Source organism: Callorhinus ursinus, unplaced genomic scaffold (genome assembly GCF_003265705.2).
Source record: "Callorhinus ursinus isolate GAN/ISIS: 27379988/994484 unplaced genomic scaffold, GSC_fseal_2.0 scaffold8, whole genome shotgun sequence".
Classification (NCBI taxonomy): Eukaryota; Metazoa; Chordata; class Mammalia; order Carnivora; family Otariidae; genus Callorhinus; species Callorhinus ursinus.
The window spans coordinates 62,242,546-62,256,065 of NW_027397070.1; the positions used below are offsets into that span (position 1 = coordinate 62,242,546).

At 40.0% G+C, this 13,520-nt stretch overlaps 1 protein-coding gene across 2 annotated transcripts in view; it reads left to right on the forward strand.

The window, feature by feature from the left end:
* The window catches only part of GOLGA5 (golgin A5), a 41,139-nt gene that overhangs the window by 15,396 nt on the left and 12,223 nt on the right, over window positions 1–13,520 (forward strand). For both annotated transcript variants that reach the window (XM_073895802.1, XM_073895801.1), the window contains exons 6-10: window positions 1,434–1,637; window positions 5,141–5,311; window positions 7,765–7,893; window positions 10,555–10,653; window positions 12,390–12,615. In XM_073895802.1, the coding sequence (XP_073751903.1) occupies window positions 1,434–1,637; window positions 5,141–5,311; window positions 7,765–7,893; window positions 10,555–10,653; window positions 12,390–12,615 (829 nt within the window). The remainder of the gene's footprint in view (window positions 1–1,433; window positions 1,638–5,140; window positions 5,312–7,764; window positions 7,894–10,554; window positions 10,654–12,389; window positions 12,616–13,520) is intronic.

The following is a 13,520-nucleotide window of genomic DNA, read 5'->3' on the forward strand; positions in this document are numbered from 1 at the left end:
AGATTTTATTTATTTATCTGACAGAGAGAGACACAGTAAGAGAGGGAACACAAGCAGGGGGAGTGGGGGAGGGAGAAGCAGGCTTCCCACCGAGCAGGGAGCCCGATGCGGGGCTCGATCCCAGGACCCCGGGACCATGACCTTAGCCGAAGGCAGACGCTTAATGACTGAGCCTCCCAGGTGCCCCTGAATTAAGTATTTTTATGTTTAATTAAAGTTAACAGAAAAATTAACTAAAGTTAATAAACAGAAAAATTCAGTTCTAGTTGCATTAGGCACATTTCACATGCTTAGTAGACATTAGCATAGTCCTCTCGCTCTTTTTATTCAAAACAGGAGCTAATATTGGGTCGAAGGTTTGTGGCTTTCATTATTGGTGTGTGAACTATAAATGCTTTCGGACTTCTGCCTCACCTTCTGAGTGTTCTGGTGATGGGAACTTTTGAGAATAAAGGCAAAATATAAATAATTCTCAGAGTAAGATAGGCTAGTAAGTGATAGGCATGTGTTTTTCTAGAGTGTGCTTTGGACGTTTCTTAAGCTAAAAAATTATATTGAATAGTTCATTTAGAAAATTTGAAATAAAGGGAAAACATTAGTCATGCTATTAAGAAAGAATGTAGCTGTTTACTTATCTCTGTGGTTTGCCTTTTTTTTTTTTTTTTAAGATTTATTTTATTTATTTGAGAGAGACTTAAGCAGACTCCGTGCTGAGCACAGAGCCTGACATGGGGCTTCAGCTCCTGACCCTGAGATTGTGACCTGAGCTGAAACCGAGAGTCAGACGCTTAACCGACTGAGCCACCGAGGTGCCCTTTTATTTGCTTTCTGATAGACTTTCTGTTTTATTCATTTATCAGCTAGTATCAGGCTGACCAGATTCACCTTGGAAATTTCTTCAACAGATTTCCATTTCCAAGCATAGTCTTGGAAATTCCAATTCAGTAAGCCTGGGGACAGCTTTGGGTGGCTGTATTTGTTTAAAACTCCATAATTGGGGCACCTGGGTGGCTCAAGTCGGTTAAGCGTCTGCCTTCGGCTCAGGACATGATCTCAGCGTCCTGGGACTGAGCCCCGCATCAGGCTCTCTGCTCAGCAAGGAGTCTGCTGCTCCCTCTCCTTCTCCCTCTGTGCTCTCTTTCTCTCAAAATAAATAAAATCCTTAAAAAAATAAAAATAAAAAATAAACTCCTTAATTGATTCTGATGCATTGCCATATTTGGGAGCCAACAACCTTAGATTCCCTATTCTTCAGTTCCTAACAAATGAAGTGTTTGGTTTGTTTTCGTTTTTAACCTCCCTGTTATGTTGTTGCGCTGAGCTAAAAAAAAAAAAAAAAAAAAAAAAAACAATCCCATAAGACATCTGATTGGATGGTTGTAAAATATATTTCAGAGGAAATGATGTAAAGATGTTATAAAAATTTGTCACAGAGTGAGTTTGCTGCACGCCTTAATAAAATGGAAGAGGAACGTCAGAATTTGGCAGAAGCAGTCACTCTGGCGGAAAGAAAATATGTGGAGGAGAAGAAGAGAGTTGATGAGCTACAGCAGCAAGTCAAAGTGTACAAGTCCAACTTGGAGTCCTCTAAGCAGGAATTAATTGACTACAAGCAAAAAGCTACTAGAATACTCCAAGTAAGCATGAAATGTCTTTTGGATGTTAAGATTTGCCAGGTGGGAGACACTTTTCGACTCCATATAGATCTGGGAGAGGATTTGTTCGTGTTTGGCTGGGTTGGCTCGCTACAGGTGCCTTCCTCCACTTAGAGATATTACAAAAGTTCGAAATGTCCCTTGTTCCTGCCGCTTTTTTTTCTTTCTATTTAAAATTCATTCTGCCACAGGCTAGCTCAGATCTTCACTCGTCACCTTAAGCACAGCACTGTCGACGTTTGTTGTTAAGCAGCCACTTTATTCTTCCCGGCTGGTCCCCCGTTGAGTTTTTCAGAGCAGCTGGTCTCGGCCTCAGCCAGCTTCCCCCGTGTCATCTCATGTAGTCTTGGGCTTCTCTGTCCTTTGCCTCCTGAGGGAACGGTAACCTTTCATCTTTCCCTAGGAGGGTTCCTCTTTGCCATATGTAAGCTTTTCCTCCTGAGTCTGAGTCTGTCCTCTCTGTTTCTTCCACTCTGCCACCTTTTTCTGGCTCAGCTTACTCAAGAGCATATGGTTGCTGGGTGGAAGATCAAAAACTAGATCTTGGAACTCCTGCTTAGGGAAAAAACAATCCTTTGTCTTTTTTGACCACTTGGATCCATTTCCCTGTTCTTTCTTTCGATATCAGACTTAATAGAATTATTGTAAATATGCCGTCTTTATTTTAGAGCTGTTAACTCTTAACTCCTTCGTATCATTTCTGTCCCTGATACATTTCTGAAGTTGTCTTCCCAGACATCTTTAATGACCTGAATATGTATTTTCTTCCTTTTCTTAATTTCCATCCACTTTGATGTGGGTAGAGCATCGGACACCGTTAGCCCTTCTACCTTCTTAAACTCCTGCCTCTGGTGCTACTCGAGCTGCCCTCTCGCTCCGTCTTCTTTCACTGATCCAGAGTCTCCAGAGACGAAGAGTTCTCTCAAATTCAGTCCCAAGACCTCTCTCACTCCTTACCTGGTGTTATCCTATACTCACTCTGCTTCTGTCTGTCACCTCAATGTGACTTCAGCGTGTCTCCCAGCCTAACTTCCTGACCCCGGTTTCTGAGTGCCTGCCAGGCTTCTCTGTGTGGGATTCCCCATTGCTCACACCAGCTTCTCCTTCGTTCTCCAATTTTGGTAAATATTATACCTTCTTCCCAGGCAGTAGAGCTTGAACCACGATGACGTTTTGACTCCACCTTTTTCCTTTATCTCCTGCCTCCTATTGGGTGTGAGCACTGTTTTGATTCTACTTTCATGAGACAGCATACCCATCTCCTCCAAACTATTCTTTCTGATTACTTTTGCTGTGTCACTCTAATTTATTATTGAGCACCTAACTATTCATGAGGCATTATGGTAGATGCTGGGGGTGTGTTTTCTTTCTGAAAAGAGCGTTCAGTTAGCAGAAGGACACTGAGGTAATCGATGTGATGAAGTTATTGATGCAGTAAGCCCTTAAAATCTGCCAGGGATGACTGGAGATGCTGTATAAAGAGGAACTTGAAGGATGAGTAAGAAGGCTTGTGGTAGGGAAGAGATTTCAGATAGAATAGCTGTGCCAGAGCAAAGGGGGTCTGAGGGAGCACAGCATCTTTAGTGGATGGCAGCTGGTTCCCTGCTGCTGGAGCATGAAGGGTTAGGGACTAAGACGGGGGAAGAGAAAACTCAGACCATGGAGGGCCTCGCATCCTGTGTAGAGGAGTTTTGATTTTTATCTCCTAGGTGGTGGTAGGGGTGAGAGGTGAGAGACTGAGCAGCGTGAAGAGTCGTGGTGCAGAGGAGGTGAGGGGAGAGTTGGCATCAGGCCAGGCCCTTAGGAGGTGCTCAGTAAATTGCTGCAGACGTTGATGGGTGAGGATAGGATGGTGAGAGGGTAAAGAGGAGAGTATCGGAATTAACGGTGTGAAGTAATGAGGACCTGGTCTAATTTGTGGCAGGGAGGGTGGCAGATGGGACAGCAAAGAGACATGTAGGAGGTGGGATGTGTGACACTTAGGGATTCAACTGGAGGAAGGGAAACTGCAGGCAGACCTTAGGAGGACTCTGGTTTTCTGGGTTCAGGTGTGAGCAATACGCCCCGTGTAGTGCAGCAGAGACACAGGAAGGACAACCGGCTAGCACTGATGGACTCTGGAACAAGTGACAGTGAGTTTGCAGAACTGACTGCACCGAGTGACACCAAGGTGAAAGTTTCAGGAAGGCAATCAGAAGTAGAGGCCTGAAGCTCAGCCCACAGGTCTGGGCATTAGCCATGTGGGAGCAGAGAGAGAGAGAATTATGTGTGTTACAGAAAATATGAAACATACAGAGAAGTTTGACGAAGTCACCTGTAATTCTACCACATGAGAAGAAAAACTATTTTTGATGGAGGAGAGTGCCTCTCAGATACTCATATTGAAGGTGAAAGAGCTGATAGTCCTTACTTCTGGCCTAGAATTATAATTATAGCACTTCTTAAACTGGTCTTCCCACATCAAATCTCTTCTTCCAACTCATCCTTTCCATCAGGGGTCGCAAACTTATTCTGTAAAGGGCCAAATAGTACATATTGTAGGCTTTGCAGGTTCTGTGTGGTCTCCATTGCATACTCTTTGTCTTTATTTTTTTTATCATCCTCTAAACATGTAAAAATCATGCTTAGCTTGTGGGGCTATACACAAATAGGCCACAGGCCAGATCTGGCCCATCAGCCATAGTTGGTGAACACCTACTTTATACCACTGCCAGATTAACCCTCCTAAAATGCATCCGTGGTCATATCACTTCCCTGTCTACTTTTTAGTTATTTGTTTTCGCCCACCAGATAGAATTCAAACATTTTAGCCTGGCATCTGAAGCCCCCTCCCCAGATTGGTCCTAACATACTGTCCGAGCGCATCTCAACAATACTTTCTTATACGCCCTAATGCTTTTGCATTTTTACGCTTTGTCCTGTTTTCTCCACACCTGTTAAAATCCTAGCCATTTTTCAGGATCAGCATAACTGCTGCTTTCAAGTAAAGCCTTCTCTTCCCCAGTAAGTGGCTTCTCTTTGGAACTCTGCAAGTAATCTTTGCAGATGCCTCTCTCAGCTTGTTTATTGCCTTCTACTGGGTACTTGTAACTTCCCTCTAGCTTGTAAGGCGGAGGGTACTATCTCAAATGAGAGACCTCTTCATTGCATGGGACTCTGAGCATAATGCCAAACCCATTGTAGGTGCTCTGTAAATGTTTGCTGAGTAGCATATGATGGAGATAAAAAGCATAAGAAAGGATGAGAAGAAAATACGAGGGAAATCTTGTTAATAACAAGTTTTCAACAGTAACATAGTCCTGGATACTAAAATCCAAGGCTGGTGTACAGGAAGGCCCTGCTGCGTTCTTATCCCAACGTGGACTTTCTTTGATGGAGAATGTAATTGGACTATTTCCATAGTGGCTTAGTTGGTGTAAGATTGATGTTATTCAGTATACAAGCTAATCTCTGTTTTGCTTAAGATATTTCTTTTTTTATAATAGTCTAAAGAAAAATTGATTAACAGCTTAAAGGAAGGATCTGGTTTTGAAGGCCTCGATAGCAGTACTGCTAACAGCATGGAGCTGGAAGAACTTCGGCACGAAAAGGAGATGCAAAAGGAGGAAATACAGAAGCTCATGGGCCAGATACACCAGCTGAGATCCGAATTGCAGGTAAGATTCGGTATGGCTGCGCTGCACAGCCAGCCACTGACCCCAGCAATTGGCAGGTGAGCGGCGGTAGAGTCTGTATTTTGGGGGAAGGGTGTTAGTGAGACGGCGTGTGGAACTGGTGTTAGTGGTCACCATGTAGCAGTGCATTTAAGGCGATCAGTTTCCTGTCTGTCGATGGACTGTGAAGTCCTGGGAATAACAAACATATGTAGCTAACTAGATGCAATTGTTAAACAAATTCTTACCCTGTGCCTCCCATGTGCCAGGCATCGTGTAGGCTTGGAGTTACGGCAAGGAGCCAGACAGAATCTTCATATTTATGGATCTTATAACAATCCAGTGGTTAAAACACAAATGAGATTTGGGCTTGTCTATAAAACTGGGATGTTTTCTGATACTGGAACAGACACAGGGACAGTCCCTTAATTATAGTTTCACGAATAATCTTATGATTTATAGTTTATGTGTAATTGCAGTTTTTAATCCAAAAGTAAGTTGGACCTTTTGTTTAGATTAAACATGGAGTCTTTGACTTAAATATCATAGGAGGAGTCTCTGAGAACGAGAGAAGGTAAAATGCAGGCTGACAAGCCTTCTTTAAAAGAAAAAAAAAACGTGTTAACTCAGCAAATTGTTGGTTCGTAAGATGTGCGTGACCTACAAAGGAAAATGTGGAAGTTGTAAGGTAGGGTTTCTTATCTGGAGTGTGGGCTTGAATATCAGATATGGAGAGAAGTCCCGTCTTTGGCACTTAGTAGATGTGTTACCTGCATGAGACACTTCATCTCACTGAGCCTTAGTTTTCTTATCTGTAAAGTGGAGATAAACACAGGTTTTCTTGAGGATAAGGGATATGCATCGAAGGGCCAAGCATTGTTCCTAACATGCGTTAGGCCCTCAACAAATAGTAGCTAATGTTGCTTCTGGATTTCTTTCTTACTGGTAAAGTAGAAGAGCTGGTCCTCAAGGCTGTCATCCTTATAGTCTGTATGGTTGGATTTTTTTTTTCCCTAATAATTAATTTTGAATTCCAAAGAATTCAGTCCTGTGAACTTAGAAACTGAGTAGATGCTAATCCTGTTCATACCTTGTCTTATTCATCCATGTATTTGGGGTGAGATTATAGAAAATATGACTTGTTTTATTTAATATCCTTACCCCAGCATCATTGATAACATTGACCATTTCTCAAGAAGCTTATAAAATCTGCAGTAAGCATTATAGTATATCTAGCAAAATGGGAGAATTGTTAATGACTGTAATAGCTAAGCACTTAACTTGCCAGGCATTGCACTAACCTCTCAGCATACAGCCTTCCATTTATTCCCTACTGTAATCCTCTAAGGGAGATGGTATATTCTCATTTTACAGTTTGAAGAAATTCAGTCACAGAGAAGGAAAGTAGTTTCCTATAACTATAGTGAAGTAGCAGTCAGGATTAGAACCTTAGTCTGTCTGATTTCCAGAACATGTGTTTTGTTTTTGTTTGTTTTTTTTCCAGAACATGTGTTCTTAACCACTGCTCATACTGTCTGCCTCTCAAGAATTCGTCTGATTAAGTCAAAATGATGACAGAGATTAGTTTACCTACTGCTAACCCCAAAAACTCAAGGATAGGGGAAAACCATTCTACTTATTGCTGCTTTCCTCTGAATCCACTAAGTTGTGACTATAGAGTATCACACTGGTATTATTATATGGGAGTATCATTAATCTGTTGGTTCTTTCAAACTGTATGTGAAATGCCAGAGTTTGCATAGATGAATAAAAAACAGTGTACCAAAAGATAAAAAGCAAATTAAGATGCTGTTTTAATCTCTTGTAGTACTGTATGGTTGGACACATGGTTAACCCATACAGGGGGTAAATATAGAAATCTAGAGTCATGTTCTTTGCCACTAGTAGATTCCACAGGAAATCTGGAAGGTGGTTTTTGACTTTGAAGAAGTGAGAGTAATGACACTAAGTGAAGCAGTAAGAAATAAAGATATAAAAACAGGTAATGGTAATAAAGCTTTAAAAGTGAAGTAATAGGCTAACCTCAGGTGATATGAGAGAGAAGTTATATTCCTACTTGACACACACACACAAAAACTATAACCTGCAATTCCAGGGGCCATCTTTTTGATGTTATATTTCTGTTCCTTTGGAAATTGTTAGCTTTTGGATAGAGCTATAATTTCCCAATGAGCCACTGTTGACCCATACTCTTTCAACCACGTGGTTCATGCGCCGTGGCGGCTACGGTGTCCTGTCCGTTTCTCTCACCATTTGCCATATCATATATACAGTGAAGCGTCTGTTTATGTGCTCCTTTGAGGCTGAGACCATGTCTCACTCGTCTTTTCCCCCTAGTGCCTCCTGAGCCTAGTTCATGGCGCATAGTGATTACTTGGTAAATGCTGAAATGAACAGTTAATGACTGCTCTCACATATAAGGCTCATCGTTTTAGGATATGGAGGCACAGCAGGTTAGTGAAGCAGAATCAGCAAGAGAACAGTTACAAGATCTGCAAGACCAAATAGCTGGGCAGAAAGCATCTAAACAGGAACTGGAGGCAGAATTGGAGCGACAGAAGCAGGTAAAGATTTTATTTATTTATTTTTAAATATTTTATTTACTTGAGAGAGAGCGAGCATGCACGCGAGTGAGAGAGCATGAACAGGGAGAGGGGCAGAGGGGCAGAGGGAGAGGGAGAAGCAGACTCCCCACTGAGCAGGGAGCCCGACATGGGGCTCAATCTCAGGACTCTGGGACCACAACCAGACGCTTAACCAACAGAGCCACCCAGGTGCCCCGCGGGTAAAAATTTTAGTTGGATGATTACCAAGGAAGATGCTTTGCTGACGGTCCTATGAGGAGACTCTCCAGTGAAGCAACTTACTGAAATTCTTACAGAATGGGTGTGGAGTGGTGATGGTAAATGGGACCTTCTAGTTCCCTCCTGTCTTGTTACTACCTACCCCCTCACTGTTTATTTCACAGGTTAAAAATAGAGCCACAGAATGGCTATGAGACTTGCCTAACCTCACACAGTTAACTAGAGAATAGAATAGAACCCGGGATGCCTGTCCCAGAGTTCTTTCTACGATCTTGTCTGTGTTTTATTATATCTCTTTGTCACAGTGTGTATGTATGGATAACTTAACATCCGTTGATTTTCACATTTTATTATATTTGTACTTTCTAGGGACAACAGTAATATTTTTTAATAGAAATATAAATACAACATTAGTGTTGTAATTAGACTGCTCTTTCTGTTTGAGGAGAAATATTTATAGACTGTTCTTACAAATCATGTTTAAAATTACATTTCTTTGTTCAGTTAGCAGTTGTCTGCTCCCCAAACCAAATTATTTTACCTTAGTATATTTACATAATAGTTTTCTTATTAAAACAGTTAACCATGCTTACATCCACATTCTCAGAACAAGATGCTATATCTTATGTTAATAACATCTGTAATTTACTGAATAATGACACTGTTATAGGCACTTAGTATACATGATCTTTTTTATCCTTACAATAAAATCTTATTCTCTTCATTTTGCAGAAAACTGTTCTTATAATGATCAGTGCATCACTTATGACATTTTTAGCTTTGTGTATTTATATTCTCAAGATCTTTTTTATTAGGATTTATCATTTCTGAAACTGGTCTATTATCAGAAATGTTTGTTTTTATTACGAAGGTACGACTTATATCTGTTTCCTGAGTGGTAGGAAAAACGATTGAGTAGCCACCTGCAGAATACATCATAAGCTGTCTTAGATAATTTAGTTATAAAAGTGGCTGTCCTTCCAGAAATTGCATTTTAATTTATTCCAGGAGCTATTATATATTGAAAGGCAAAAATTTGATGTTCTTGATAGTTAGTGAGATAATTTTCATTTTACCATGGCAGATAGTCTTCCCGCATCTGCTGCCAGTGCCCGTTTTTAAAATGAGTCCAGTAGAGGCGAGTACAGCTGAATGTAGCTCTAGGCCATTTATTTAGTCATCAGATGTTCTAGGTGCAAGTGCTTAATCTTGGGATTAAATAGTCCTGTGGTGCTCTTTATTAATTTTAAGTAATTTCAACCTTAAATTTTGTGCTAGCCTAGAGCTTTAAAAGAAATCATGCAGACCTTTTCATAAATTGCGGTTCTCCTACCCTAATTACTGCCTCATTTGCTCTGTTCTCACTTATCTCAGTTTTTTTCATCTGTGAAGTAGGCAGGTTGAACTAAATGTTCTAAAGTAGTCTAGCAGTTTGATCCTGTCTCCTGTTTACTTCTTCATACAGCTCCCTTTACTTACTTTATCTGCACAGTTAAGCATAATGCTTTTTTTTTTTTTTAAGATTTTATTTATTTATTTGACAGAGAGAGACACAGCGAGAGAGGGAACACAAGCAGGGGGAGTGGGAGAGGGAGAAGCAGGCTTCCCACGGAGCAGGGAGCCGACACGGGGCTCGATCCTAGGACCCTGGGATCATGACCTGAGCCAAAGGCAGACACTTAACCGACTGAGCCACCCAGGCGCCCCAAGCATAATGCTTTTGAAGATTCTTAGTTAACTAATTATTCTTTCTTCCTTGGCATGTACTTTGCTCTTAAATTCCAGCTGACACCGACTCATCATATCCATTGTACAAACCAGCAGCATGTTTGTATAGTTGTTAGTGAACCCGGAGGTATTTCTTTTTTCCTCTTTTATCTATGATAGAACAAAACAGGTTCACGATACTGCCTGATAGAAATAAGTACATGAAGAGCTGCTCAGCACCATTAATTGTTAGAAAAATGCAAATTGAAACCACAGTGAGATATCAGGACATCCCCATGGAATAGCTACACTTAATTGAGACTGATGATACCAAATGTTGGGAAGGATGTGGAAGAACCGGACCTTTCTCATATTGCTGTGGGAATGCAAAATGGTGCAGGGATTTGAAACGAGTTCAGGAAACAATTTGGCAAGTTTTTCCCTTTAAGTTAGACATAACACTTATGTGATCCAGCAGTTCTATCCCTACATATCTACCCAAGAAAAATGAAGACCTCTGACCACGGAAAGACTTGATACATCATGCTAGAGTACTGTTCATCAGACCCTTCCAAGTCTGTTCATTTGTTCATTCAGTATAGATGCAGCGCATGTTGGCTGAGTGCCTCCTGTGTGTCAGGAACTGTTGTAGGTACTGGGGATGAAATAGGGAACACTGATTTAGCTTCTGTTTATTCATGTCTCACTTTGTAGGAATTCCACTACATAGAAGAAGATCTATATCGAACAAAGAACACGTTGCAAAGCAGGATTAAAGATCGAGAAGAAGAAATTCAAAAACTTAGGAATCAGGTGTGAATGAGTGTTCACAACTTGGGGAAAGATACCATTGCAAAGCTAATTTTTTTTAAAGGATATAGAAAGACCTTCTTTTCCCATATTTTCAACGGAGTTCTGTTACAACAGTGAGATGTTACTTTCAATCTGATACAGAATTTTCATCTAATGCCATTTTAGTCTGTGTTTGCTCTATTCTATGGCTTCTTCATCTAGAAGTGTCTTCTAGCCAGAGCCATCCGAGGACACATGACTTACCCCAAAATTTCATACCTTTAACTTCAGTGGTGGTTGTGCTGATTGCCAGTTTCATAATTATCGTTTCTCTTTCCTAAGAAAAACCCAATGATAAATCTTCCTATTGACAATTGATAGGTCTTCCATAAAGGCGCCAAGACTTCTTTTTAACTCTGAAAATGTAAAACATAGGACATAACATGTGCCCACCACCCAGATTTACCAATGCTTATCATTAATTGTGACAAAATCATGCATCACTTATCCTGTAACTCTAGCTTGTCCTTTTCTCCCTTATGTTCACATTGTCCTTTATCCCTTATATTTATTGACTTACTAAATAATGAGCTCATTGGTCATTTAAATAATTTACATAAAGATTGATTCTTCATTTTTTAGTTAGCTGATGACTTAGTTTGAACATAAAAAGTCAAATAATTTTAGTTTTTAAGTTGTCAAACTTCATAGTAGTCCATAATTTAAAATATTTTAAAATATTTTAATTTTTGTAGGAGTTGGGAACATCTGATTTCAGTGTTCCATTCTTCCCTCACCTACCTTTGTGAAGTGCTTATAAGTGGTAACATGACTTGTTAGCAGAAAGTCAAAAGAAAGGACCATAAACCACCAATTGGTTTAATCCTTAAACATTCCTTATTTATTAAATGTTTTCTGAGTGCCTACTAAGCATAAGATATTGTGCTATTTTTGTTAATTAAGAATTAATCTTAGAGGGATATCTCTTAAAGATTTTTTTATCTAAGTAGAATAGAGGAAAACCTTTGTCTCATAGAAGGAAGTTGATTTATACAATTTTAAAAAGAGATCAGCATCTTCATACATTGCCAAAAACAACAATGACCCATAAACGAGTGGCCAAATACGAATGTAATAAGTTGGTGCTCAAAATCATCAGTCATCAGGGGAAGCAAATTAAAACCTCAGTGGGATATACTACTATACTGATACTCACTAGAGTGGAATAGTATCCCTGAACATCACGTACAGAGAGGTGTAGCAATTTGTCCAATGTCAGATAGCTAGAAAACTGCCGAGCAGAGGTGAAAACCTCGGTTTGTGGCCTTTGCACTGCACCGCAGCTGCTGAGTTATGGAGGGTTTTGAATCCCGGTCCAGAAGTTCACACTATCCTGTGTATTGATGCTTTCAAATATCTTTGACCATGATGCCACAGTAAGAAGTAAAGTATGCCTTGTGTCTCGATACTCACATGTACTTAGAAATACAACACTAAACAGAAGTTTCACAGAATGGTACTCTTAAATACTGTGTGCTGTGTACTCTCTGTCCCATTCTGTTCTATCAGTATTTTAAAATGTGGATCGTGACCCACCAAATTGATTTTGTGGCCTGTTAATACAGTTTGAAAATCTCTTCTGTAGACAGTAAGTTTTGAGAAATTGAATAATGCTACACTTTACATGTGGGGATGTAGATTCTATGTTGTATGACTTTTACTTTATGTAATAATTTTATGAACACTTTGCCTTTCAGCTTACTAACAAAACTTTAAGCAACAGTAGTCAGTCCGAGTTAGAAAACCGACTCCATCAGCTAACGGAGACTCTCATCCAGAAGCAGACCATGCTGGAGAGTCTCAGCACAGAGAAGAACTCTCTGGTCTTCCAGCTAGAGCGCCTTGAGCAGCAGGTGAACTCTGCCAGTGGAAGTAGCAACAATGGGTCTTCCATTAATATGTCTGGAGTTGACAATGGCGAAGGTAACAAAAAAAGGAATTTGAAAAGAACATTGCATTGCCTTAATTTCCAACCTTGCTAATTCAGGCATGACTTTGAAAAGTTACAGAAAGACCATTTTTATTTGAAAAGAAGCTCCATCCAGCAAAGCACTGCTTTTCTCCTGATGTGAGGCCTGAGCCATGCACTGTTTGACATGATCTTTAGCAAATGGGACAGTGGACTCCAAGTATGGGACTTGGAGAAGGGAGACCTGAGGAACAATGATCATAATGAAATATGTAGGACATTGACCAAGATATTGATGACAAGGCAGATAATTTGGCAGAAAGGGGCTTTGGGGGAAACTTAAAGGAAGATTTGTTTTAAAAATCTTCTAGTTCGTAATTATGAATATTATAGTTAATAGTCATATAAGTATATCCATGCTCTGTAATGTCAATAGAGAAATCTGTAGATTCCCAAAATACATAATCAAGAAAAATGTTAAAGATTTCCGTATAAGTTTCAGCAGAACAGGTATTTAATCTTAGAGCTTCATAAAGTCTACAAAGTAGTCATTCAGCAAATCTCTCAGTTCTTTGGCTTTAAATTAAAAGTTTTTTTAAGGGGTGCCTAGGTGGCTCAGTCAGCTAAGCATCTGCCTTTAGCTCAGGTCATGATCTCAGTCCTGGGATCGAGCCCCTCATTGGGCTCCCTGCTCAGTGGGGAGCCTGCTTCTCCCTCTCCTTCTGCCACTCCCCCTACTTGGCTCTCTCTCTCTGTCAAATAAATAAAATCTTTAAAAAAAATAAATAGAAGTTTTTTTAAATTTTTAAAAAACAACTTGTTATTTTATCTATTTTTTTTGATAACATGGTTGCTGTCAAAAGAAATCTCAAAAAGATACTAAAATCATCCAAATAATCTGTTCCCCTGTCAGATAACA